The 27,976-nt window shown below is 39.1% G+C and overlaps 2 protein-coding genes across 5 annotated transcripts in view; one reads left to right on the top strand and one right to left on the bottom strand.

Moving 5' to 3' along the window:
- The window catches only part of KYAT3 (kynurenine aminotransferase 3), a 34,948-nt gene extending 28,025 nt beyond the window's left edge, over positions 1 to 6,923 (bottom strand). The window contains exon 1 of one of the 2 annotated variants that reach the window (XM_068690460.1): positions 6,664 to 6,923. In XM_068690460.1, coding sequence (XP_068546561.1) covers positions 6,664 to 6,714 — 51 coding nt within the window. In that variant the 5' untranslated portion in view covers positions 6,715 to 6,923. The remainder of the gene's footprint in view (positions 1 to 6,663) is intronic. The other variant, XM_068690456.1, reaches the window with a different exon arrangement.
- LRRC8B (leucine rich repeat containing 8 VRAC subunit B) lies at positions 913 to 27,580 on the top strand. 3 transcript variants are annotated; one of them, XM_068690453.1, is made up of 5 exons: positions 913 to 941; positions 19,789 to 19,843; positions 20,548 to 20,643; positions 21,298 to 23,459; positions 24,463 to 27,580. In XM_068690453.1, the coding sequence occupies exons 4-5, from the start codon at positions 21,324 to 21,326 to the stop codon at positions 24,733 to 24,735; spliced, it is 2,409 nt and encodes an 802-aa protein (XP_068546554.1). In that variant the 5' UTR covers positions 913 to 941; positions 19,789 to 19,843; positions 20,548 to 20,643; positions 21,298 to 21,323; the 3' UTR covers positions 24,736 to 27,580. The 3 variants fall into 3 exon arrangements, with proteins under 3 accessions (XP_068546554.1, XP_068546552.1, XP_068546553.1); XM_068690451.1 differs by lacking the exon at positions 913 to 941 and adding an exon at positions 7,013 to 7,167; XM_068690452.1 differs by lacking the exon at positions 913 to 941 and adding an exon at positions 7,487 to 7,649.
- The last annotated feature ends 396 nt before the right edge of the window (positions 27,581 to 27,976 follow it).

Raw genomic sequence — 27,976 nt, forward strand, 5'->3', positions numbered from 1 at the left:
CTGTTTATTAAAGAGATGTTCTGAGAAATCAGTGAGCTATTTTAAATAAAATGTACGATAAGGCAGGTGAAGGAATACAGCCCAAATATCTCACAGCTTTATTGCTAAAGGCTGAATCCAGCCAGCATCTGAATCAGGGAAGAGGATGTGGCTATCTGAGTGCTCCCACACGGTGTGACTAACGCTGGATTGCATCAGGGGACTCTACTAAGCTGGAAATACTTCAGGGAGAATTTCCTGTATTACTCACAGTACGCAGTATTAAATGCATAAGACTTTTCAGTCATTTGGGGTGAGCTGTATGACTCGTGTCTAACTACATTTTTTTACGATTAAACATTCCAATTATGTGCCAAGGAACTCCTCATATCACACTGTGCTTTATGCATTCATTATTTACTTTGATTCTCATTCAAAAATAATATTTGGGATTTGTGTGTGCTTTTATTTATTTATTTATTTTGTCTGGTAGGCTGCACTGGAACAATTTACTTATCAGATAGTAGCTACAGTATATGCTTGGCACTGTTTTAAAAAAGGCATCATAGCCAATTAGCTTGATCCTGGAGTTCAGATTATGCTGGCTTTATTGCCTCTAAAGATCTAATCTTAGCAGGTGCTGAGAATGCTTCAATTCTAAATGACCTCATACATTTTGTATATCTCAGAGAAAATTGAATACAATTGCAGAGTGAAGCAGGTGGTGGGTAATTCTGGCATTTCTTATCATTATCTATATCCAAATTAATATTCATTTATTTGTATATTGTTCACACTGCCAAGGCTGATTATGTGCTGACAAATTCCAGAGGTGCCTTCTCTGCTTATAAATTTGGAAAGAGATGCTTAAGTCAACCTTTTCATGTTTTCCTTTTCATATTCTCCAGAAAGAAAAAGGGGAGTTTCTGCTTGAGATGTAGGATCTGATCATCTACCAGAAAGTAAGTCTGTGGCATTTTTGTTGTCAGGGGCTGCAAATAGCACAGAACTGATGTTTTCACTTTCTGTAGGGGCATTGGGAATATATTTTTCAGATAAATCACTGACCAAACCACACTGAAATGACCGAGAAATAAAGGCCCAGAATGAAAGTGTGCTGAAAGACAAAGATATTGGTTTTGGTCATTTGATCCAAGATCTCTGAGGATCTGAGGCTGCAGAGTGCAGAGCAAGTCCTTCTCTATTGTAAGAGCAAGTTAAATGGGAAAAATGTTATATTGGTTGATCCCAAATTGTTTCTTTAATTGATCAGATCAGTTTTGGTCAAACCAAATTGGGGAGTGACATCACACATAAACAAAACTGCAGTTCTGAAAGTAACTTTTGGTGAAAAAATAGTCGGGGACTACCAGCAGCAGCAGGAAGTTAGTTGAAGGAGGTGACCGTCTTGAGTTGTCTCAACTGAAATCAGAGCTGCATGTCTGCAGCCTAACCATTAAAGCAACAGTGATTTCGTAAAACAGCACAACAAGTAGTTTCCTACTGGAGAACTTCCAATTTCTAGTCTGTGAACTTCTACAGTAAGCATAAAGCTGTCTCCAGACAAGTTCTGGATTAACTAGAAACACAAGACTTCGCAAGAGGGCTGAGCAAACAGAAACTGACATTAATGAAATAGTTACTCAGTGTAAAATTCTTTCATCTCTGTACAAGGAAAGTGAAATACAAAAACTAGCATAGCGTAAAAGAAGGTAAGATCTAGTATGCTTGTGAGAAATCTGAGTCTACATAAGAATTTCCTGTGTTTTCTGCAGAAAAGTAAGTGATGTAGAGTTTCAAGAGCTAGAATCGTAATTGTATTTTTATTGACTTGTAGTTGCAATGTACAGTAGAGTCAAAGCATTTATAAACAACAGAAGTGAATGGCAGGGGAATCCCTAAGCACTGGGAAAAAAAAAAAAAAAAAAAAAAAAAAAAAAAAAAACTTAAATTTTGTTAGTAACTATCTAGTAGGCACTCATCAATGATTAGTAATGCAGTATTGTGTCATGTGTGAACTGTTTATGCCTATAGGGTTTGTAGAGCTAATAAATGTTTACTTTGTGTTGAAAGCAATTAGGGGGCAAGTACTCATCATTAGTTGCTCTGTTTACTAGGAGTCCATCTCATATATGTTTTCTTGAAAATCATCAGAAAAGACGTCACGATTAGTCAGTAAGAATAAGATAGCAGGAGACAAGAATGCAATACTGTTGAAGAGAAGCAGAAAGCAATCCTTATTCTTCAGCATTTAAAACATAAGTGATGACTGGAGAACATCCTGCTTAGAAAAGCATTGTCTGTACTACATTATGCTGTACATTTTTTTATTTCCTTTACTTCTTGCTGTTACTTAGGATTTCACCTGGGTTCCAGCATTATGGTTTCTTCCTTATTCAAGCCTTTTGTTTCCTCTCCACGCTCTTTGAAAACATTTATTTAATGAAAAATATTTCTTATCCAATCTTTTCTAACTAGACCTTCAGTATGCTTAGTACAGGCTTTGTTCTGAACACAAATCAGGAATTACTGTATAATCACCTGTTTCCTGCCTTCTTGTGAACGTTTATTCCATTTAACCTCAGCCTTAAGCACTGTTACCTCTTCTACGTTTTAACACTGAGTACTACTTTGATCCAATCTTTTGACGATATTTTCTGGGGAACTTCTCTGCTTCCTGTTTCAAAGTAAATTTCTCTGACTGGGAATATTGTTTTAGGATTATATCTGTATTGTCTACTCCCCTTCCTCCATGTTTCATTTATTCATCATCTTCCTATGTTTTGACATCCACCAAAATCCTTCATTCGGCAGAGTATGTGAATGGAATCTTTGTGCAGCAGAATGCTTAGTTATGAGTTTAAGTTGTGCTTGTACAAGTGAGTTAGGAGCACGTGTACTATTGCACTGGGACCAGTTCCTGTCCACGGAGAACATGAATGAAGCACAACTTTAGTCAGTTGTCTCCACAATCGTCTTTCTCCCCTCTTTCTGACTCTCCCTCCTCCCTCAGTTGTGGACACTGTTCCTGTAATAGTAAGATTCAAACTCAGGCTGTGTCTGAATATGGTAGTTTCCATCAAAAACTACCATAAAATGTCATACTCTGGTTATTACTAGCAGTTTTGAACAGATGGCCAGATAGGAAGTATAGCACCCAATTAAAATTCAGTGTACCACTCTTTCTCGGTTTCTATCAGAGTCATAAAAACTGTGGCCAATATTTCTCTCTGAAAAAAGTTAACCTTTTCTTGTAGTGCTGTATATACATACACTCTACAAAAGAATGTCTGTTTGTCTGAGTAAAAGGTATTTTCACTTAGTTTTATCTGGCCTGAGGCTCCCTTTGTCACTTAAGAATGAAAACTCCTTAATTTGTCAATTAAAATCAGCACTGGCTGCATAAGAAAGTCTTTGCAGACAATGGATCCATATGTAGGCATTGTCTGCCAAGCAGGGTTCATGCTAACAGCCCTGTATGTTACATGTTTCTGTTTTTTATGCTGCTGGCTTTCTAACAGGACAAAAAATTATGTTAACACGCTGCTGTTGCTTTGTCTGTGCTCACTTCCTCACAGATGAAAAGGTAGCAGCACATAACAGGGAATGAAGAAGAACAAGCTTTCTTCTCAAATACCCTGTATTTTGCAGGATGTCCTCTGTATGGTGTCTTTCTTGGGATGCCCTAAGATCCTAATGCTGTTTCACTGAAGTACATCCAGCCAAGGGTACATCTTCTATTCCAGTTCTCTTATGCTTAAATGTTTTTGTATTATCAGAGTTTATCTGGTCTCTCTTTATTCTATAAACTATTGCAGCTCAAGATCCAATGTGTCTGGGTTTTAGTGTGAATAAAAAATGACAGGCCCTAGGACTCCTGATTTTAGTAATATCTACAGCTTTGAGATAGTTCTGTGTTGAACAGAAATTAAATTTATATTCCTGATCAGCTGACGCTGGATTAAACTGTTATCATATTTATTTGATAAATTAAGAATACCCTTATTAGTGCCTTACTGTCCAAAGCTGTCTGGAAGGAGCAGGGATCCTGCCTAAGCTAGTGGCACAGGATTTGGGCAGATCCCTCCAGCGCAGGGACAGCTGTCGCTGCCCACAGATCCAGCAGAGGGAAGTGTTGTTCTAAAATACCCACCCCTGCGGTGAATGCCTTATTTACAAGCTGCAAGTCACAGTATTGCTCCAGGAGATCAGTGATCTGGAGCCTGTGTAATATGTGATTTATAAATTATCAGCAGGAGACAAAGCTTTAGCAATGCCAGAAACAGTAAGCATGGTAACAATTGGGATGTGCCAAGGACTGATATGAAATTATCTTTAGATCTATGGAGCTTAAATGTATTTATTCCCTTCAAGAAAACAAATGTTTGTATGACATTTTAGAGGTTGAAGGGTTATGATGTGTTGGTTCATGCTTCAGCTAACTTTGAAGCTGTAGCCTTTCATATGAAAAGATGGGATCTTGAAAAACAGATGGTCAGGAGTCCACTTGGTGATCACAAGGCAAGTCATCACAGAGTGCTCTATTCAAAAGGACTGGCCCAGTTTCAGATAACTGCTTCCAGAGCAATTGTCAATCACGATGCTTTTGCTCCTGCAAATCCAAGCAGTGCTGGAGGGTTAAAAGTCAAGTATAAAATCACCTGTCTGATTTGAGAAAGAATATTTATTTAGAGATATTTTAAAGTGATATTTCAACTCCAAATATTACCCTCTTAAGTATACAGGACGCTGCCATGTAGCTTTCCCTTTCATACTGCATCATATTTCCCAGAGTTGTGCATGTGGAGGGACTGAAGTACATGCTCAAGACACCCCTTAGTCACACTGAGCATAGCATTTGAAACTGTTAATTCTTTTGAGATTCAAAGCTGGTTTTGTAACATCTAAATATCAAGTTAAAAAAGATGAAGGGATGGCATGATGTGTGAAATGAAACTCAACTTTTCTTGGATTGTCAAGCTGTTGTTTTTCAGTATCTTAAAAATGTCTGTGACGAAAAACTAGAAAGGGTGTTAGAACTTGAAGAATGTTTTCTGGATAGTGCTGCTTGAAAAAGACTGGAAGAAATTAATCCTAATGTAATAGCACTAAAATAACTCTGAAGATGAACTTGATCTGCTGGATTTACAGTCAGGAGCTGCATAGCTAAAAACAGTGTTGTTTTTGAGTAGGTGGGTAACAGAATATTGCCTCCCATCACTGGGAGATTTGTGGAGAGTGATCAGTGAGAGGAGTGCTCCCCTTGTGGATCCCCAGGAGCCACTCAGCAGTGGAGTAAATAAAAACCAAACCTAGAAAGTTAGGTTTCAGTCTGTTACTCAAGCAATTATGAGCCTTATAGCCATTAGGTTCTGTGTTCTGACTTAATATTTTCCTTTTATTTTTAGCACAACAAAGTGTTCCTGGTTTTATAATTTAATGAAATATTAATTTGTCTTCCTAGCCTATTGCTGACAAAAAAAGAAAAGCGTGGCAGATCATAGAGACAGACATTTCATTTTAAGTAAGTAGAAATAAAAATTATAGAATAAGATATACTTTTATTTAGTTTGCTTACAGAAAGGGTAAACAGTTCCAAGAAGGGAAAATGGATGAAATCATTAATCAGGCAAATGCTAGCAGAGCAGATGATTTATCTTGATGGTGGAAGTCAAGATACATGAAGGGTATGAAGGTGGCAGGTCAAGAAACAGAAGGGTCTCTTAGGAAGACTGCTGGCCTAGCTAATGCTTACCAAACTTTAAGAATGCTTCTTAGAGAAGAAATTGCAGAAAATGTCTCGCTACTGTCACCTCTGACATTAAATTACTATTCATCAAATTGTATCATCATAAGTAACACCAATCAGCCTGAAACAAATGCAAAACAAACACATTCTCTACTAAGCTACCAATATGGCTGCAAACTGGAAAAACAAATGTGTGCTTTTTTTACAACATACATATTTGCATTAGCAGGTCTGTACGTTTGGGTTAAAACACCAGTTTCACTTTTATTTCTAAGTAGTTTCAGTTTTGGCTCAACGGCAATGTTTGTGTTCCAAAACTTGTTTTGCACAGAAATATGTTGTATTTTAATAGTTTCCTTAAGTTGAATAATAATAGATAATTGTATGCTCCATACAATTTGTAAGTTATTTCCACAAAATCTAGAGTCTGTGCTGCTTAAACGAAGGGGGGGTCGTATACCTGTGAGGAAAAGGGTTTTGGTATTTTATGGGGGAAAAGCAGTATTTTGAAAATAGATCCTTTTTCCTAGCTGGTGACTAGACAATTAACAAACATTATTGTAGCAGAATGAATGTAAGGAGTATAATTATGTTGTAAATATGTTTCTGAATAGATTTTTTGCAGTGGGGTGGCTAAGAATGAAAATATTGCAGGAAAATTTCTTGAGCAGATCGAGATGTTTGTGCGTGTGACTAAGAAGAGGCAGAAACACCCCATTTGCTGAGGTATTGAGAGGAATATGGGTAGAAATCAGCCCCTTTTTGCAGGCTTTCTCGCATTTAGCCCTGCAGAAGCAGCTTTTCAGACAGGGCTGAGGGTGGGAATAGCACTGTCAGCTGGAGAAAGAGGAAGTGAGGCAGGAAAGTCAAAAAACTTATGGTGCGTGGGTTGTTTTTTTAAGCGTGTATACTTGTGGAGTTCTGTACAACGTTACCTGCTTTGGGCTGGACCTGACCGGCCGCGGTAGGGTCTGGCCCCGCAGCATCGCGGCGCTGGGCTGTGCCGCTCAGCAGGAGGACGGGCACCGCGCGCACCCGACCCGCTGACGGGACCGGTGCCGGACGAGCCTGGGTGCGCCCACAGGGCCCCGGGGAGGTCTCCGGGGCTGGGCCCTTCCCTCGGCCGAGCCTCCCGCCCGGTGCCTGCCGGGCCGCCCTCAGGCCGGGCCGGGCCGCAGGTGCGCGGCGCCGCCTTTGTCCGCCCGGGCCACCGCCGCCCCGCGGCCTGTCAGCGGGCCCGCCGGCCGCAAGCCCCATTGGGCGGCGCGGGCGGTGACGCGCGGCGGGGCGGGTCCGGAGCCGAGGAGCGCCGGTTGCAGCCGGTGCCTCGCGCTGCGCTGCGCTGCGGGCTGACGGGCGCTGGCGGTGGGCACGGCTCGGGGCGGCTCGGCTCGGGGAGAGGAGAGACCAGGCGAGGCGAGGCTCGGCGGCGCGGCCAGGTAAGCGCGGGGCAGCCGCCGCCGGCAGGTGCCGCATCGCCACGGCCTGCGGGGAGCGGCCCCGCGCCCTCCCGCTCGCCCCAGGGGAATGGGGCTGGGGCTGGGGCTGGCGCCGTGCGGGTGGGGCCGGGGGGAGGCGCCGCGCCCGGTGCCGGTACCGCTGCGCGCCCGCCTCCAGGGCCAGGTGTGGCGGCGGCACCTGCCCCTGCCCTGCCCCGCCCCGGGCTCCGCTGGGCCCTGGCCGCGGCCTCCGCGCTGCCGCCCGGCCCGGCTGCTCCGCCCGGACACCGGGGAACCCTCCTGGCGCCCGGTGGCGGCGTGTCCGGGGGGCGGTCAGCCCGTGCTGCGGGGCCTGGGGGGTAAAGCACCGAACCGGGCTTCCCCGGGGCTCGGGTCTACGTGGAGGCTGCCGTTAACCGTGCTGCTTCGCTCGCTGTGCTCGCCTTAGCACCTGGTGCGGTCCTGTCAAGCAGCAGCCCTGGGTAATGCTGCAGCGAGCCGGGAGCTCCGTGCTCACTTGCGTTTTCAGGCGTTTCAGCGGCGTGTTCTGCTGACTCCTGGCTTCCCCTGCCTGCTAGCTGAAGCGATAAGATAAGGCATCGCTCCCTTCCCCGTGTCTCACAAGTCTCCTCTCTGTACCTGCTTAGCAGGGAGGGCGACTGGTCAAAGGATTGCTTATCTGTTTTGTCTGCGCTCATAAAGTTTTTTTTGGGGGGAAGGGACAGAGCTCACAAGGCTTAAGTAATGTAACATTACAATATATCACTCATATAATTTATTATGTATTGTCTCCGTAAATTGTATGCATTTTCTTCGCTCAGCAGGCCCTGGGAGGAATGGAAGAGTTCTCCCAAGTAGGACTTTTCTTCAGCAGCTGCGGTGCTGACCACAGCGAGGGATGTGGTAGGAGAGAGAGCGGGAGGGAGAAGGGCTGCAGTGTAGAACCAGGAGTTAGGATAGGCTGCAAGTTCTCTTAAGGGTTTTACCTAGTGTTTTTAAAACATCCTGTTGTAGCTAGGTAACAGTGCTTATCGCAGAGTTTCATGCTAGCCTGTATTTTACGTAGTAACCATTTCAATTTCAGTAGGTTTCACGTAATTCATTGAAATTTGCATGTTTGTTCTCTTATGTTCTTGAGAGAAAAAAAGTTGTTGGTCTGACCACTATTTATTATTTTTTTTCTTTTTTTCTTTTTTTTTTTTTTTTAAGGAAGATAGTATTATCATGGGGACAAAAGTAAAATTAATTTCCTGTTGTTTCTCACAAGGTACCTGTACAAGTGCTCTTTGAAGTTGGTGACAGCATGTTGAATAAATTTTAGACAGAGCAGTAATACTAAAGAGGCATCTATCTGTAATTCAGCATTATAAAATGAGCCTCGCAGAGCAGTATATCACTGCCAAAGAAGCATTCTTATAATTGATTTCTTGAATGAGAGGAGGGAGGAAGAAAGTCTTGGGTTTCTTTAAGTTGCTTTTGCACTTGCCCTGCCTGCCACACTAGAGGTAGTGAAGGAGGCTGTAGCTCTAGTAATATTACTACAGGCTGCTAAAGCCATAAAGCTTTACTCTGCTGTGATTAGAAACGGATATTTCATGTGACTAAGGGGGATACAGCATGGTTTGTACTGGTCTCAGCTGCCTGTTTCACACTGCTGCCTTTATTTCCTCCTCTAACCTGTGGGCTGTATTTGTCCTTCCTGTAGGCATCCTCATAACAGCTGTTCAGCTGTTGTCTTGCAAATAGCATTATTCTGCCAGTTGCTCTTGCAGTCTTTTTTTCTTTTTAAGAAGTTAGAAGCCTGTGCTATGATTATGGAGATAATTGGTTAGATCACTAGGGTAGCTACGTAAAAGGAGAGGGAATGTAAAGTGGAATTAATATTTGAATCTTTAAATATGCTGGAATGTTAATGTTTGAGTGGGATAGGCTATGTTACTTTAGGAACAGAGGAATCTATTCTTAATTTGCTAATTAACTAATGAAACATTTGCTTGATTCTTCTTAACTGGTGACAAGCTATGGCAAGTCCTATCTGACAAAGGTTTGTGTTCTGTATGGAGTGAGTTCAGAGCCACGTACTAGGAGCTCGTAACTCAGCTTTGTTGTAGCTGATAAATGTAGCTTTATATTCACACCCCTGTTACCATGTGGATGTTCAGTCTCATTAATGTCAGGTTGTTATGAATCATGTGGTCTTAACTTATTGATAACTAAATTGCATATTTGTGTGCTCTCTCTCCCTATATATATATATATATATATATACACATATACAGTGTCTATGTCCCAGTTAGAGTTGTAGCAGGCTTGGTATGCAGACTTCATTTCATCATAGTTATGCTTGGATTTGTTGTTGCTTTTCACCAAGAGATGCTAGCATGCTGTGTGCTGGTTCTGGATTCAGGTTTGAACTTGTTGAAATCAAATTGTGTTCTGTGTTGAACTAAAACTTTAGAATACACATGAATAGTTTCCCCAGTTAATTGGTATGAGAAGACTAATTTCTATTGGTGTAGTACTTTGCAAGAAAGGTAGACAGTACAGCTATCAAGGAAGCCATTGCAAATGCAGTTTGGTGCATGACACAGGCATGCTCTCCTCCAGTGTACACCAGAGAGGGTTCTATGGTCTTCCAACAATCAGAAAGGAATTGCGGAGAGAACACCTAACGGAGTGTCTTCCATTTAATTCCTACTGGTGCCATTCTGTGTCAAAGTAACACGTCTGAATTAGATGATGTGAGTGCACTTCCATGAGAAGTGTTCAACTTTTCATTGTATTCTAGTATTGTAAGCTGGAATGCAGTTTCTCATAAATAAATTGTGGACTTTCAGTGTAGGAAACTGGCCTTTTTGATCTCTTCAATAAGGAATCCAGTGATATCAATAAAAAATGTTAGCAAAGCAATCTATTTTTGTTGTTGCTAATTGTTAGTGGGCTTAGGAGTTGTTTTGGGTTGTTGTGTTGCAAACACTATTTGCTTGCTTGGGAGATACTTTAGTTGTTACTGCATAAAACTGAAATTTGTCTTCCATATTAAACAAAAGCCACAACTACAAAGCTATGGTCATGTAGTTCATTTAACAATAATTAGTGACATCAATTTTAATGCTCTCACTTAAAAACCTAGGAAATATAACCCATGATTTCCCAGACTTTACTGCTATAGTTTGCTGGGGAAAACATTGGTATTTTGTGAGTAGTTGAGGCTTTCAGATATTTATCTAGATATTTTATGGTAGGTTAAATTTTCCTGCATGCAGACGTAGATGTCTACTGAGCTGGAATTTGAGAACTGCAAGCTTAGATTCTGTTGTTAATGTATTTATCCTTAAAATTCTTTCTTGTGAATGAAGGCAAAATCTTGATATGCAGTTCTAGTGTAATCCGAAATACTTGAAGGGAGGTGCTTGAAAACCTTCAACAGAAACTGCCTGTTTCTGGGCTGTTTACATTATTAACAGGGGTGATAATCTATTGCTTTCCACCCACAACAAATGGAAGTGTGAAAGTGATTATTACTCAGCCAGTGTCCTTGCAAGTAAAGGCACTTGTTTTCTAAGTAAATGTCTTTTATTAAACATTAACGCTGTTTAAATACTAATTTTACAATGACACTGGCTCAAAGTCAGGAAAGCACCAAAACATCGTCTAGTTGACTCCGGGCACATCCTGGCTCAGTTCAAGTGCATTTTCAAACAGGAGTTCAGTAACGTTGGCTTTGCTTGGAGCTGTTAACTCGGTTTCGTATAAACTGGGGGGTGGAGGTTTGTGGAGGTTTTTTTGTTTTGTTTTGTTTTTCACTTCAAAGCTCTTAATTGACTCAAGCAGTGGCAAAACCTTGACTTTTGTTTTTGAAGTTACTACACTTGGCTTCATACTGAAAAGTGGCATTTGTTCTTGTAGTAATGCTGCCTGGAAGGAGGAAAAAAAAAAAACAAAAACAAAAAACAACAGCAAACTTGCCAGTTGTTAGGTTTGCTCAGACAGCCTGCTCATAAAGGGGATTTGGTGTGGTGGAGGACTGTTGTGCAGCACGCTTCAACTTGACAGAAGTATAAAGAGAAAGTTTAAGTACTAAGCTAACTGTCTGTCAAGGTATCAAAGCAGGATTACTGCAGATTTACTGTAGTGCTCAATACTGATCACTTGTACCTTGTTCTGAAAGAGCATTGTTCTAGGAGATGCTTCTGGTAGGTAACTGCAATAGTGCTTTTAGCTCTAGTGATCGCATGCAAACATGTTCTCAGAAAATGTAGTATTGCATAGGACATGCAACGTGGAAACTTGTCCTTCAAACTTGTCCTTCAGTCCTTTAATTTCATTAAAGAAAAAAGGCTGCTTGGTTGAATAGATAATACAGAGAAATATAGCGATGGAAAAGATGCTTAGGAGATTGAGGGGATTGTGCAGTCAGCATGCACCCTGCTGGATGGTTAGTAAAACCTATTCCGCTTCCATTTCAGGGGAGTTTTTTATTAGAGCTTCACAAGTTGTTTTTTTTTTTTTTTTTTTTTTTTTTAATTTTAACTTTGAGTTGTGGAGGTTCTATAAAATGTTAGCAAGATGGGTTTGGGGAGAATTCGAGTACAAAGAGTAGCTGAGTTTGAATCAGATGTATGTTGGATATTTATCTGTTCTTGTTAATTTTTATAGGTATTTAGATGGAATATCTAGAATCGAGTGTTTCAGCTTGTCATCTGGCTTTTGGCAGTAACTGTCTTTCCAATTAAACAAGAAGAAATGCTTTTTCTTCTAAGAAGAGATACTAGCCATGCTGAAAATGTGAATCAACTTTCCAATGTCAAGTAACGGAGTGAAATCAGATGCATTTCTGTATGACTGCCCTGATAATTATGTTTTCCTAGATGCAATTAAATTCTTTTTGAAACTTATGCAGTATCAGGAAAACTTTAAACTAAAACACCATTTTATAAATTTGTTCTTAAGTCTCGTATTTATGTTTAAGTGTGGTAATAATTATCTTGCACAGGCAGACTGTATTTATTTTTCATTTGTTAACTTGATGCTTCTGTTTTTTTAACATCTGTTATCCTGATAGGACATGTTTGGTCTTGGCAGTCTATAACTATTGAAAAATCATCAGTTTCCCTAACTAAAAGCTTTCCCAACATAAAATAATTACTTAAATACATTGAATTTCAATACTCTGCTCTCAGCAAAACAGGCAAGATTTCCCATCATATGTAGCACGTTGGCCACTTCGTTCTTGATCTCAGCTCTCAGTTCTGCTGAATTCCTCCTAGGCCCTTTATCCAAAAGTACCAAATCAGAACATGACCGTGCTTAGTGAATGCATCAGTACCCACGGTGCTGATTTACAGCAGCATGTATGCTGCTGTGCTGCCTAGCCGTAGCACCACAATATCCTTGTGGATTGCAAAACTGGCCCAATGCTTAACCAGGATTTGTAGTCCACTCTGTTGTGCTGTGACAGCAGCACTGCTGGTGCTGGTTGGAAAACTAATTCAGAGCTAGCTCAGGTGTATGTACATACTCTATGGCTCCTCTTTCTCAGAATACTTCTTTACTTAGACTTGATTTCTGTACACTCACTGGGAACATCTTGGATATTACTAGGTTTTCTAGCCATTTATAGTTTTTTTCAAGAGTCAGTTTATTGGAAAGTACACTGAAAATGGAAGGGCACGTACGCATAATTCCCTGCCTTTTCCCAGGGGAGGATGGTCTTTTGTTAAGTATTCTTAACTTTTTTATGCAGCTGGCCTCTCTTGTACTTCTACTGCTCTTGAAGACTGAAGATAATAAACTATATTATAATTAAAGAATCTGCTGGTAGAGGAACCTTGTAGCATTTAAGTAATTACTATTCTCTAGTGTTATCTTGGTATGCTTTGCTTTCTGATGTCCTGAGCATAGCAGCACAATGAATGGACATGGTGAGTATCTGTCTGATTTCTGGAAACTAAGAGGATAAGAATTAATTTTCTATTGTAGCACTTATCTTGGTATGCAGAATTAAGTAGATACTATTGAGACTTCCTTTAGTATGCTGGAGGGATCCTGCTGATACCATTGTTTTACAGTTATGTATTCATATTTCTCAGCATGAGGAAGACTCGGGGATGTGGATACAAGAATAAAAAGGCATTAAAAGTGAGCTTGAAAATCTAGTTCCATGCAGTTGGGAGATGTCTGAGTGTGCTAGCCATGTCAGTATTGGGATGAAAGACTTGGTGTACTGTTCTATAAGATGGTTTCTGAGAAAGTTATAAAAGGTACAGCATGCCACAGATACTGGTCCCAGTCTAGACATGTTGAGATTTCTTCCCTAAGCAAGATTACACCAAAGGCATGGGTGAAGAGCCAAGGAGACTTTTTGTACTTACTGCTTCAGACTTGCTCAGATGTTTCTTTGGAACTCAGAATCACGGACTGCTTGTAGTATTGGCAAAGAATTTCTGTCTTCAGCATTGCAGTACTGATTTCAAAGCTGGGACTTGAGGGGACAGCAAAGGAGGCCCATTCTTACCTCTTTTTAGGCACCACTTGAGAGCGTAATCTGTGCTGCTTCCCTGGTACCTTCCATGGCACGCTTGGGCTGGAATGTCTGACTGCTTGACATGCCTGCAGTCATCCCTGGAGAGAGTGGTCTCCTCCCACGCTGGTTGGAATAAGCATTAACTGAGCACAGACGGGCTGTGTGCATCTGTCCTGAGAAGGCAGATGTGTTTCCCAGGCTGTTCTGTTCTCGCCTCTTCACCCCCAGTAATTTCTCACTCATCTCTTCTATACTAGAAAGACAGCTTCCTGTAATCTACTTGCTTAAGAACCACCAGTCCTCTGAGCGTTCTTAGTCTTGCAGTCCTGATTGTGTTTTTTTGTATTTTTTTCCTAAATGAGATGCTAATGATCTTTCATAATGCAAATGAGGTTTGTACAGGGATGTTACCCTTCTATGGTGGAAGTGTTTTCTTTGGTACTAATGTAGGACAGCCTTTCCTGCTCCTAGGGCTGCATCCTTGGTGGTGTGTATCTTTCCTACCAAAGATCAGTCCAGGCAGGATTTTTCCCCTCTTCTGGTTGCTTCCAACACATGGCTCAAGTCACAGAAAAATAGGTAGTTCTTTGCCTGTTTCAATTCAATCTCTTACGTTTGGCTTGTTTAGAAAAACATTTACTTTATCAAAGAAATGCACCCAGCTGGACTGGCAAGCTCCATTTAATTCTTGCTTCCACATCTACAATGTTGACTGCCATAGTTTAGAGGATTTTTGTTTGTTTGTTTGTTTTTCGTTTGTTTGTTTTTTTTAAGTGGACTTATTAAAGTTTATGTGAAGTTCATGATTGGATGCTTGGGTGACAGCATGAGCTGTTCTAGGGTGATGTTGATAATGAGAGTACATAGATGTGGTTAACACAATCTGGTACCTCAGTGCTGTCAATCCTATTCCACAAATCCATTACCAATTCACAAAAAGGTAGCTTGTCTACAAAGGGATCTTTCATACATTCTTTGAACATTCTTGGCTTCAAATTTATATTTAAATGAGTCTTGTGTACAGTTTGGGTGCTGATCCTGCTTATGTATCTGCGTCCCCTTTTTGAGACTAATGTGAACTGACTTTTCTGTTGTGTACGTCATTATGGGCTAATGCCAAGCTTAAAAGAATAGACTTCTTTGGGTTCTTAAAAGTGTGTATGTCTTCAGAAATAGGAGAAGGGCATGGATTCTTGCTAGCAAGAGATCTGCTATGTTTTTCTTAATACTGAAAATTTTGTTTACTTGAAAATGTTACAGGCCGAAAAAGAAGCTGCTGGAAGACAGTGCTTCACTGTGGATACTGACCTCTTTGTGTTGAAAATGAATGAATGTGACTAGACTGCATGGTGCTGCACAACAAATATTTGGGACTCGTTCTTTGTTGGGTGGTCCTAGGCTCCCCAATGCCCTTCTCTTCCAGTCAGCAGTGCTACACTTTGTTATGCTCACTTAAATATATATATATATATATATATATAACCTATATATTATATATATGTATTTATATATATGTATATATTTAAGCTATACAAACTACTACTCACTAGAAAAGTAAATCAGAATTGATGCAGAGTCCAGATTTTGCGTGGGTTGGTAGGGATCTCAGAAAGCACCCTGCGTGGTAAGAAAGCATCCCTGTGAGGATCACTGCCCAGAATGTAGAAAGCTTACTTTCAGAGAGGTCAGTCATGATGCAGTGACTTGCAAGACAGACAAAGCAGGTCTACGTCTCAATTTCCTTGCATGTTCTTTACCATCAGGTTGCTGTTCAGCTCAAACGTGCCCATCCAGAAATGTAGCTTTGTGCCTACTTGCCTCTTCTGTTTTGCAGTGATTTTTCTGTAAGCTCTCAACTACTGTCTGTCTAGCCTTAAACTTGGACTTAAACTGGGTAGTTTATTTTTATTTTTAGCTTGCATGCATAAATGTTTCTCAGCAGTACAGTCCTTTCTAGGAGCATAGGTTGTGACCTTCTGGTTTGGCTAGAAGGCAACATCTTGAGGAGAGGGCTGGAGAAGTGCTTTTAGTAAAGCTGAAGCATGTATTTAGAATTGTTCTCCAAGCTAACTTAGTATGACACTAAAAGTACTGTTTTTCCCTAAATGTATGTATCTTGATGACTTGTAATATGACTTCATTAGAAAGTTTAACCCTCAAAATATTTAACTTGGTTTCTCCCACCCATCCAGTATTGAGAATTAAGCCCAAGTAACCCCATGCACTTGGGCAGACCTCACTGATGCAATCCATTGTCATGTGGCTACAGGCAGGTAACGGGAACTGGCTGTGCGACCAGACTTTTGGGAGGTGATCCACCTCCTAGTGAGTGTTTGACCAGGGGCCTGTTTTAATACCACAGACTAATTCTTTACTGGACTTTCTTAAACACGGAACAGATTAAATCCTTGCATATTGATGGCATTTAAGGAGAAGTTAGCTACCTATGGTTTGAGGAAGATTGGTGTTTTCAGGAGTGCTGCAGCATAGCTTGGAAACGTATAATGTCATGTAGGTAATCCTGCTCAGTCAGATTTCAAGAATAAGGCTTTTGCTTGTAAAGCAAGTCAATTTGGAATAAAGCTTACTTCTAATTTAGATTAGGTGGCAAGATAAAGTATTTCCCTTGAATTAAGCATAGCAGAGAAAGGAAGTAATAAAAATCAACACTGATATTCTGTGTTTAGGTGAAGCTGCCTTCAAGACACCCTTTTTCACCTGCTCAAAGGCCTTCTGTGTTGAGCCTAGGAATGTTCAAGCTATTGGGTACTTGGGGAAACTACTTATTATATCCTTGCCAAGTTACATGCTAATCTAGTTTCTCAGCTTACGGAAGTTTTGGTAGTGGCAGTGTTAGATAGTAGTTTAATTTTGCAAGGGTTTTTTTTTCTTTTATCAGCTTGTGTGCTAGGCAGTTAACTTTGAAGCAGTAGCAGGGAAGGAGGGCAACCCATGTAAAGTGAAAGTGTAAGCATAGCCTAATTTACTAAATTTTTGTACTAAAAACATGTTTGACTTCCCAGAAATGAATGTCTAAATAGCTTGATATAAGTAGCCTTCTCTAGAGAGAAAGGACTACCTTAAACAGTGGAAGACTTTGCAATTACTGGTCCACATTTTATGTTCAGCAGTACTGTCCTGAGTACAGCAGTGCTTAAGGACTAGCTGGTCTGTATGCAGAGAGTTGAGGTTGCCTACTTGTGGTTAAGATCCTAGACTGTTTGAAAGGTCTTCAGGTATTCAATGGTTTGAAAGTTTGTAAAACTTGTAACACTATTGTTACTGTAGTCTTGAACATCCAGTGCTTGAGCAACATTTATTGTAGAGTTTGGGAGTGTCTTGAGGCTTATTTTGAATACAGAAGGATAATCACTTAAGTTTAATCATCACTTGTGACCTTCTTCAGAAGGAGCTAGAAAGAAGCTTTCTCTAATCTTGTTTGCATGTTTGGCATTCAGTGGAACGCAGATGCAAAAATACAGTCCCCATCTAAAAGATCCTAAAACTACATCTCTGTGCATGCAAGTGGCCAAAGTACAGGTTTTGGAAGACCATATATCAAATGGATTGGATTGAGTATTCTATCACTTCTCAGTAGAAAGCTGAAACAAAAAGCAGTAGGTGTGTGAAGGCGTCTGCTGAGGCTGTGCAGCAGTCGCGTTCTTCATGAATTCTGAGCTGCCCTAGAACACTTGCAGTACCTGGGCTTTTTGTTGTTTTGGGATACTTAAAAAAGGAGATGGTGGCATGCCTATAGATGGGGAAGTTCTAACCAGAAAAGACATGTTGGGGGTGAATGAGCAAGGTTTGTGCCGCCTTTTCCTTTTGTAATATTCATGAGGATTTATTTATTTATCTATTCCAGTGTCACTGGGATACCTGTCAAAGTATGCTTTAGTTGTATAAAATATATTTTGATTAAGTGTCAGAAACACCTGTTCAATACTTAAGGTTATTTTTTGAGTTGTGTAAAACAAAACCTCCTGTCAGGTATTGGCTTTTGTAGCCCATCATCATCTGGGGACAAGTGTCAAGTGTCAGAGCCACCCCAACCAAGTGTGCCTACAGTTATATAAGCATTGACCAAGGGGTGGAGTAATGCAATATTAAGCAACCTTTTGGGGGAAGAGAGAGTTTATAGTGGTAATAGGTAATATTTTTTCAGAATGATAGCCTCTTATTAATATGCTGGATTTGTTTCTATTGAAGTTGTAAGTAATTAAAAATTGCCTAGTTAGTAGTGAATGTTACTATTTTATTTTTCTGGCCTGAGACATGGTTCCAGCCTGGGGTAACTCCTGAAGTCATCACTTAGCTTGGAGCTAAATTTCTTTCTCTCATCTTCTGAGAAAGAGTGCCAATTGAATTAGGCCACTTTGAAAAGCTTTTATGGCTCTGATATGGGTTGAAAGCAGCTGGAGATGAGAGTCATCAAGCCCATTACACTTCAGCTTCTTTCCATTTGATTAGTCAGTCTTGGCATACAGATAAGATCTGAAAGAAAACTGTCTTGAGCAAAATTATCATTAATAATTCACATGTTTATATTATACTTGTATATACTGTGTATTTCTCCAATAGGGGAGTTTATTTTGCATACATGGAATTGTAATAAATACACGTTTCATCAGGCGGTTTCAAAAGTGGTCATTAGGATAACCGGAGTTTAAGTATCTAAGCACTTAATACTGTGACACTCACTTTCTGCTAGAAACTGTTCTAAAACCCCAGTAGGAACTTTTCTTTTCTAGGATATGCGATAGGGACTAAAAATTTTCTAGTGTGAGGCAGAGAGATGACAAAGAAAGCATTTTTGTAGGAAGCAGACCTGACGGAATTACATGGGTCAGTCTCACTCTGAGTTCTCTGACTACATAAGCACAAACCACTTTGAGCATTAAAGCATTGCTTGAAGATGATGTACTAGGTTATGCATATACCCAAATACAGACAGTATGTTTTTAGCAGAATTGACTTAAGTTCAGTTTTTCTGGTTTTCTTTGTAATTTAAATACAAAGCTAAAATAACAAAACCAACCAGTGTTAATTGTTGTAGTATAAGTTAATATTTTTTCATACTCTGAATTCTGTGCCTTGATTATTCCCCAAGACAAGTCTGTTACCAGGAGAGTTTTCTTCCATGTATCAAAATACACATGCATTAATAAGTTGTATTACTTGTAGCTTTCTCTGGGTGCTTAGTTATAAAAGCAATTTCTTAAAATGTTAGTATGCGCCCGTGCCCTTGACAAGGTCCATGCGTTTGTCAGGAAAAACATACTTCCATCCTTCTGCAAATGATTTTTAACATTATTCCAAACTCTCAGCCAATTCTGCTATCACCTTAACTTTTCAAATTTTCTTTGTTAAATATATACTACTTATGGTTTTTGCACTTCTGTTTCACCTTCAACATATTAATCTCTTGGTGTGTTCTTTACAACTTTAACAGGGGTCCTAAATACTTCTTTTTATTATAAAGTTCTGTTTTAATTCTAGGTTAGAAATGGGGAAAAAAAAAAAATTGTTTTTTTTTTTTTTTTGAACTTTGTTCAAATCAAGCACTTATGGCTTGAGTAGAGACAGTATCCAGATACTTTTAGTGAAATGAGAGACTTAATTTGATGTGTTTAGTACCTTTCTGTGTTTTTACACCTGTGAATTTATGTCCAAGCGCCAACGAATTATTCCAAAAGAGCTGATTTTAGAGATACTTACAGATCTGTTTTAGCAAGTTGAGCTGCAGTGAATGAAGAAATTGCTATTTCTCAGCTGTGGTTATAACACCTCAGCTGCAGGAGTAGCAACTTCTTATGTAAATGCAAAACCATTTGTGCTTAAATGGCTTTTAGCACTTAGGTGACAATGACAAGGGCTGTTACTCCATCTCTACTTCAGGGAAAGCAATGCTTGGTTAGTGACCCAGTAAATATTTCACAGGGATGGTATCTTAAAGGATTCTAACTAGAACTTTGGCTTATTAAATGTTAGATTTTTAAAACACTGCTGTGGAAAGACTACTGAAGTGCTGTTGAATTACTCAGTTGTGGAGAACCAAATGTTTCATGATCTGATGAAACCTTTTTTCTCTCCAGGAGCATATTACAACCATCCTGTCCTTCTTCAGCTGCTTTACCTTGAGCAGGCCTGGTAAGTTTCTGCATTTTGTTAAAAGCGGCCTTGTCAAATGAAGAAATGCTAATTTAATTTTGGCCATTCCTCTCTCTTCAAACGTGAATGTAGGATAAGAATAGGGTTCTGCCTCAGTCATGCTATTTGTATTTTTATAGCAGCTTGTCACTTGTGTTGGAAATTAAAAGTGCAGTAAGAGTACATCAGGAAAAATACAGAACATCATCAGTCCTTGTTATCTGTAGTGCTTAACAAAATTTTGTAGTAAGTTTGCCTCAAAACTGGTAGTGTCTGTGGTATTGCTTTTGACAGTGGATAATTCGTTTTAAGTAAAATATGGCCCTCAATTTTTGAGAAACCTACCTTTCTGCCAAACTTTGGTGTATCAAAACTGACTGAACTATTTCTCAGAGTAATGTATGTTGCGTATTTTATTTTCACAGAGCTGTTTGGCTGAAAAAAAAATACTTTCCAGTGAAATAGTTAGCTGTAGGCTGTTTGCTCTTTTTTCTTGTGTTGATATGATGCTGTAAAACTTTGACTTTACGCTCAAGATGTTCATGTCCAAGTGTGCTCTGTTCCATTTTGTGTAGCTGTAACAGTGCAGAGCTTAACAGCTCCTGATGTCTGCAGTAAGGCAGTAGTTGTGCTGAAAGCTGAATATTTGCTCTGTATTTTAATGGCTTCACCCAAGTAAGTATATTCAATATTTTTCCATGCAGAATGAAGACAAATGTAAAGATGGCATGTCCAAGGAATTTTAAAAGGTGTAGACCTCCTGACTGAGAGGTGCTGTATATTTCATTCTCTTTAATAAAGTAAGTATTAATCAAATGTATGCTGCTAGGGGTTAAATTTGACAGTTACATACATGTGTGTGCATGAGAATGACAATAATGCACAATAAAAATGTTAGAAAAGCTACATTTTCAAATCTCTTGGTAGGAGAAGGGGAATTATATGTAAGTATATGTAATGCAGAACTGTTCTTTCAAGAAATTTTGTTCACTCTTTATTCTTTACGAATTGGGTGGAATGATTTAATTCAGTAGAAAATTCTAAATTACAAGAGCAGTCCTGTTACCGTACTGCTCTGATTTTTGGCATTCTTAATAAAAGAGAAATAACTTTAGTTACATAAACTTAGGATAGAGGTCAAGGACTGCTAGTAATATCTCAGGCACTCAACTCGTACCTGCCTGTTCTTACTTGACTAGTACCCAAATGCAAAAAAGCATTTCTCCTAATTTCTGATGCTATTTTAATATAAAATAAAAAATAAAATGAAATCATGGCTATGGTGTTAAGTACCAGGAATTCTTGAATCCTTTTGCTGTACTTTGAATACTAGGCCAATATTTCATATTAGATCTACAAATAATGAAAACAGTGATAAGCTTCAAGTGTTTAATGGTGAAATAAATTGTTTTTAACCATTCTCTAAGGATGTCTTTTCTTTTTTCCTCTACCAGCTGCTGTTCTCTCACAGGTGAAAGTCATGATCACGCTAACAGAACTCAAATACTTAGCAGATGCCCAGTCATCCTACCACATACTAAAACCATGGTGGGATGTCTTCTGGTATTACCTCACCATGATAATGCTGCTAGTTGCTGTGCTTGCTGGGGCTCTCCAGCTTACTCAAACCAGAGTGTTGTGTTGTCTTCCTTGCAAGCTAGAATTTGACAATCATTGTGCCGTGCCTTGGGATTTAGTTAAAACCAACCTTAACATGTCTGCTAGCTCTACAGCACAGATAATCATCCCGCTTAAAATCCAGAATGATCTCCATCGGCAGCAGTATTCCTATATTGACGCAGTATGTTATGAGAGAGAGCTTCATTGGTTTGCCAAATTTTTTCCATACCTAGTGCTTCTGCATACCTTTATTTTTGCAGCTTGCAGTAATTTCTGGCTTTACTATCCTAGTACAAGTTCCAGGCTTGAGCATTTCGTAGCAATTCTTCAGAAGTGTTTTGATTCTCCATGGACAACGCGTGCCCTCTCAGAAACAGTTGCCGAGCAGTCTGTGAGGAAGTTGCCAATATCCAAATCCAAAGCAGTGATTTCATCACCTGGGAGTTCAGTAGATATAGGGGCTAGCAGACAGTCCCTGCCATATACGCAGCCTGGCTTGGAAACAACTGGAAGAGAAAATTCCTCAAGTGTTCTTGACAAAAAAGAAGGGGAACAAGCTAAAGCTATATTTGAAAAAGTGAAGAAATTCAGAGTACACGTTGAAGAGAAGGATGTCATATATAAAGTGTATATGAAACAGATCATAGTCAAAGTCATTGTGTTTGTAATAATAATAATTTATGTTCCCTATTATTTATCTTTCATTACACTTGAAATAGATTGTGTAGTTAATGTTCAAGCCTTTACAGGCTACAAAAGGTACCAGTGTGTTTATTCACTAGCAGAAATCTTTAAAGTTCTGGCTTCGTTTTATGTTGTTTTAGTGATCTTCTATGGCTTAACTTGTACGTACAGTTTGTGGTGGATGTTAAGAAGTTCACTTAAGCAATATTCTTTTGAGAAGCTGAGAGAGAAAAGTAACTACAGCGATATACCTGATGTAAAGAATGACTTTGCATTTATTCTCCACTTGGCAGATCAGTATGATCCTCTTTATTCCCAACGATTCTCAATATTCCTGTCTGATTTGAGTGAAAACAAACTGAAACAGATTAATCTGAACAATGAATGGTCAGTGGAAAAACTGAAAAATAAACTAGTAAGAAATGCCCAGGACAATATTGAACTTAACCTTTTTATGTTAAACGGTCTTCCAGACAGTGTATTTGAACTGACAGAAATAGAAGTCCTAAGCTTGGAACTTATTCCCGAAGCCAAACTTCCTTCAGCTGTGACCCAGCTAGTCAATCTCAAAGAACTCAATGTTTATCATTCATCACTAACTATGGATTATCCAGCAGTGAGCTTTTTAGAAGAAAATCTGAAAACATTGCGTCTGAAATCGAGTGAGATGGGAAGAATTCCCTTTTGGGTCTTTCATCTGAAAAACCTTAAAGAATTGTGCTTAACGGGATATTTTGTGCTAGATCATCACAACTCCATTTACAATGAAAGCTTTCAGGGACTAAAAAATCTGAGATCAATTCACTTAAAAACCAACCTTTCCCGTATACCTCAAGTGGTTACAGATCTTCTGCCTTCTTTGCAACACTTGTCTATCAACAACGAGGGAAATAAATTGATAGTGCTAAATAACTTGAAGAAGCTGGTAAACCTGAGAACCTTGGAATTAATCTGCTGTGATCTAGAGCGCATACCCCATTCCATTTTTACCCTAAACAATTTGCATGAAATTGACTTAAAAGAAAATAATCTCAGAACAGTGGAAGAAATAATTAGTTTTCAGCATCTTAAGAACCTTTCTTGCTTAAAACTGTGGCACAACAGCATTTCATATGTTCCAGTGCAGATTGGTGCGTTATCAAACCTGGAACAACTGTATCTAAATTACAATAATATTAAAAATGTTCCATTGCAGCTATTTCTTTGCAAAAAGTTGCAATATTTGGATCTGAGCTATAATAAGCTAACCTCTATACCTGAAGAAATCAGTTATCTGACCAATCTGCAGTACTTGGCTTTGACAAAAAACCATGTAAGTAGAACTTTGAATTACTACTTAAAAAAAGAAAATCAAATATTGACTTTAACCTCCTGTTCCGTCTGGAGCAGTACTGATTCAAAATGTTTTTGTAGTGCTCATGATTGAAGTAAACAAGGTGGAGCTGAGAGAAGGTGGTACTTGTTTATTTGCTAGAACTTCAGTATCATGAAAGCTTGTTTGATACTAAGTGCTATCTTGGTCCTAAAGTGTCTTCAGGGCTCCGTTCCATAATCACAGATAGCATAGGCTGGGATGGGTGCTAAAATGTAACTTCCATTTCCCTGTGCCTGTCTATCCTATGTAGTATATTAATGGCAATAATCTGTGTTAAATTTTTACCCGAAGTGGCCAAAGTGAAAGCTTTAGTGAATCAGCAGCTAGCTCATGAGCAGCGCAGCTGTCTGACTGGGAGGAGGGAAATAGCTGGTAACCTCAGCAGCAGTGCTAAACTGAGAGGCTTGTTATTGTAGGGTTTATGACCTGAGGACTTCTGTTCAGGTTTCAAATTGCTTTCACTTGTAAGGTTGTTTTTATATGTTAATAGTGTGGACCAGGATTAATTACCACTGTGCTGCTTGTACAGGTTTCACAACACTGGAGCTGCTAATGTGCCTCCACAGAATCTGTGCTTTGTCTTCGTTAAATTGTTCTTAGGAGATGGTGGTCTATTTATCTCCCCTATCACCTGCACATGCACATGTTTGTACACAATTCTTCGTGTGCACACATGCATATGCTCACCCATGCCATGCTTCTGCCTTGACTTCTGCCAGTAACTAAGCATTTCCTTAACAAAAAAGTGTATATAAAACGTTGTAGCGTTCTCAAGCACTTTCTCATCTAATGATAAAAGCATTAGTTATCCTTTCCATGTACCTCCATGAACTAAGAGCTTTCTTACTCTAAAATGAAGTCGGGAAATGTGAAAACTTGCAGCTTAAGTGCAAGTTAACATATTTTAACATAGGTTATTTTTCTTTTTTCCTTTTTCTAGATTGAAATGCTGCCTGATGGATTATTTCAGTGCAAAAAGCTGCAATTTCTTCTTCTGGGAAATAACAGTCTGATGAATTTGTCCCCTTGCGTGGGTCAGCTACTGAATCTTGTTCAATTAGAGCTCGTTGGAAACTATCTTGAATCACTTCCCGCTGAGCTAGAAGAATGTCAGTTCCTAAAACGGAATAGTCTAATCGTAGAAGAAAGGTTGTTAAAAACGCTTCCACCTCGTGTAAGAGAGCGTTTGCAGACATGCTCAGATAAGTGCTAAGCTTGAAATGAAACTCTACGTCAGTGCATCCTGTAAGCCTTTTCACTTAATACTCTCTAAAGATCTGTATAGATGGAGAGAATAGCAGTTTACAGATTAGTCTTAAACATAAATGCATTGAACAGAGTTGATTGTATTGGAAAAGAAAAATTTGTTTGGACTTGAACAAAAAAATACAGCCTTTAACAGGTAATCATATATGTGGAAAGTCTGAAATATGAATTGCCAGTTTGATTCTACTATTTGAAATAACTTAGTTAAATGTTTATGATAGTACTGGAATGGAAGAGTTGATTGCCTGGTTATAGTGAGTGTGTGTATATACTTTTTTTTTTTCTTATGGGGAATTTATTTCTGTTGGTAGTGACAATTTTAAACAGTTTCATCTCCTGCCATATGAGGCCTAAAAACTGTCTGGAATTAGTTTTTAAATGTGAACTCTTCACTAACTTAGAATATCTTAAATTGAGAATTTAAGCTATTTGAGCAGTTCAGTTGCATGGGATATACTGAAAATCATTTTTCAAGATACCTTAATTTTTGAAGATTTTTGACAAGTACTAAGCATTAATTTTATAATTGTGGAAGATGCCATTTATGTCTTGCTAGTAAAACCAGCTGGGCAATAATATCTGAAATCAGTTTCAGTATTTTTGTCTTATATAGTAAGTACAAAATGTTGCCTAGAAATTGGGAGGAACCAGAAGAATCTGGAATAACTGTTGTGCACGTGTACTAGTCAAATTTTACAGTACTGATTTTCGTAGATAATGATGGCAAACAGAACACGATAAGGTATAAAGCTGTCTTCTGTGTGTTGTGAGCATCCCAGGTGTCAGTGTAATGTGTGTTGCTATTTAATGTTTTTTATAACCTCTCACTTACTGACTGCCTCAGTGCTTCTCCATGCCCAGTTATGGTATTTTGGTGGCTGAGGAGAGGAAGAAAGAGGTATGTGTTAGATAGGAACTGAAAAACAAAGTTAAAACAAACCAAATAGTCACACAGTTCATAAGTACCTGGGAGGGAAAACCAGGAAAGCATTATAAACTTTGTCTCTTCAAGGGATGGAATAATTTCATAATTAACAGTGGTGAAATAAGTTCTCATGCCATCCTTAATACTTGCAAAGCTGGATGGAAATAAAATGGTTCCTGACTTTATTAATTTTTCTGCTGTGCGCTGTTTTATTGTACTTGAAGACTTAACTCTGTAGACATTTATTATGCTCACTTAAGAAGTTCTGCCCCTGGAGAAAAAAAAAAAAGAGCATGCTTTCCAAAAAAACACAGGTTTGAAAACTTCTTGTAGTATATTAAAGTTTTCAAAAACAATCCTAATTATAGTAAAATAAATGTGGTAAATTGTGTTCTTAAAGACTTCATTGTCATCAAGTGGGCTAACTATACATTCCAGTTTGCAATAACAAATAATCACAGATAAGCCAATTTTAGTATTAGACTGTTTCTAGTCATCTCTTGCTTCCATTTCAGTGACACTTCTATGGAGAGTAAGGTTTATTTTGAAGGAAAATACCAAAAGTGAGTCTGATCAACATGGAACTAGGAGATGTCTCTGCAGTAGCAGTGCAAGAGGTACCTCTTTATTCACTGTACTGATGGCATTCCAAAGACCGCTGTAGTTAGAGCACTGTTCTTCTCAGGGAACCAAAATATGTAATTATTATGTTTTATGTAGTTCTAGAAATAGTGTAAGCTGATTAGTTGTTTTTATGTGCAGATCAGTACAGTTGGAATAGTCTTTCATAGCAACCATATGTAGCTCTCCCAGGCTCCATTTCCATCTAAATCTGAGTTGTGTAATAGTTCACGGGAATTGACGTGGTTCACAAATGGAGCCAGTCGTGGTAGATGTGATCGATTAAACTGGAGTATGCTGATTTGCACCCCTGTGGCTGGAGCTTTGTTAATAATTGCAATAGATCTGTTAGAACTTGATAAATTAACACTGGGGAATGCTTCATGCCATAATTTGACACCTGAGACTTGCGGCTTAGTATTTTTTTTTTTTAAATAGGCAAGTATTTTCTTTAAAGGTTTTTGAAATTGGCAAGTTGTATTGAAAAAGTTGAATAAGCAAGGAAACTGTACACATGGTTTTGGCCAATAACTTCATTTTTTTAGCAGTGAATCTGCCCTTTGCCACAATCAACACAACTGATAGGTGAGCAATGATCTTAAGTATGCATTTTATGATAGTTCTGCCAGACTGAAATAACACCAAACTTTGAAAGGTACTTCATTTCTCTAATGTGTAATCTCAAATCCTTTAAGGAAATGGTAGAAGAAAAAAAATGCATAAGTATACAATGTTTTATAATTTAAGTAGTTTACATTTTTTCATTCAGACATCTTTTTCAATGTGCACCACTTTAAGAGGGTTGGATTTTTTCACTGTATGTTTGTTTACAAGACACCCAGAGAAAAGCCAGAAAGGTTAAAGGCTAGAATCTCTAGCCTTGCTTTCAATCCACAGTGTGCCTTTATTATCTGTTTTCTACCATTAAGCCCAATCCCAATGTTTAGAAGTGAGGACAGAGACAAATACAGCCCTTAATTTCTTGCATTTATTTCAGCCGTGACCTTAATATTCAGTATTTCTTCAAAGAGAGGAGGTTTTCAGGGAATCAATCTGAATCCATTGTCATAAGCTTTACACAATAAGCGGTACTGGCATCTAGTCTTTGTATTAAACAATCGCTTCCAATCGAAAAAAGGCTTTTCAAGTTGTTTGTGTTGTGTTGTTTGAGAACTTTGTATTGTGCCCTTCCGTATCGCGAATGCTTTTTTTAAAAAAATTAAATTTTTTTTGCATTACAATTCTATGAACTGTTCTTTTATTTCCTAAATGAGATGTTGCATTTAATGCAAAGCTCAGGAGTTTGCTTCCAGCTATCTGTATCAATGTGCATAGTAGGCATGTCTGCTTCAGGAAGGTGTGGAAAAAATGGATGCTCTGCTCTTCCATTTTCAATGCAGTTCTCATGTTCTGGGCCAGGAGAGAAACTCTTGTGTGAATTAGAACTAAACTTTTGTCTTAATCACAGAATCACTGCAGGTCTCCCAGTTTGATTTTTGGGGAGCTGGGTAAATACAGAATGCAGCCTGGACTTGTACTGACAGAAGTGGGAAAGCAATGATTCTCTTCCCAGCTTGTTTTTTTCTCCCCCCTCCCAAAAAATGCTGCGTGTAGTGATCCATGCATATGTTTTAAGTATTGT

The sequence above is a fragment of the Anas acuta genome, chromosome 8 (genome assembly GCF_963932015.1).
Source record: "Anas acuta chromosome 8, bAnaAcu1.1, whole genome shotgun sequence".
Taxonomy (NCBI): Eukaryota; Metazoa; Chordata; class Aves; order Anseriformes; family Anatidae; genus Anas; species Anas acuta.

What these genes read in the sequence shown, in the direction of transcription:
- LRRC8B (XM_068690453.1), top strand. Translation starts at nt 21,324, where the DNA reads ATGATCACGCTAACAGAACTCAAATACTTAGCAGATGCCCAGTCATCC. An exon ending in TGGCTTTGACAAAAAACCAT is followed by an intron (nt 23,460 to 24,462) that starts GTAAGTAGAACT and finishes TCCTTTTTCTAG; the next exon opens with ATTGAAATGCTGCCTGATGG.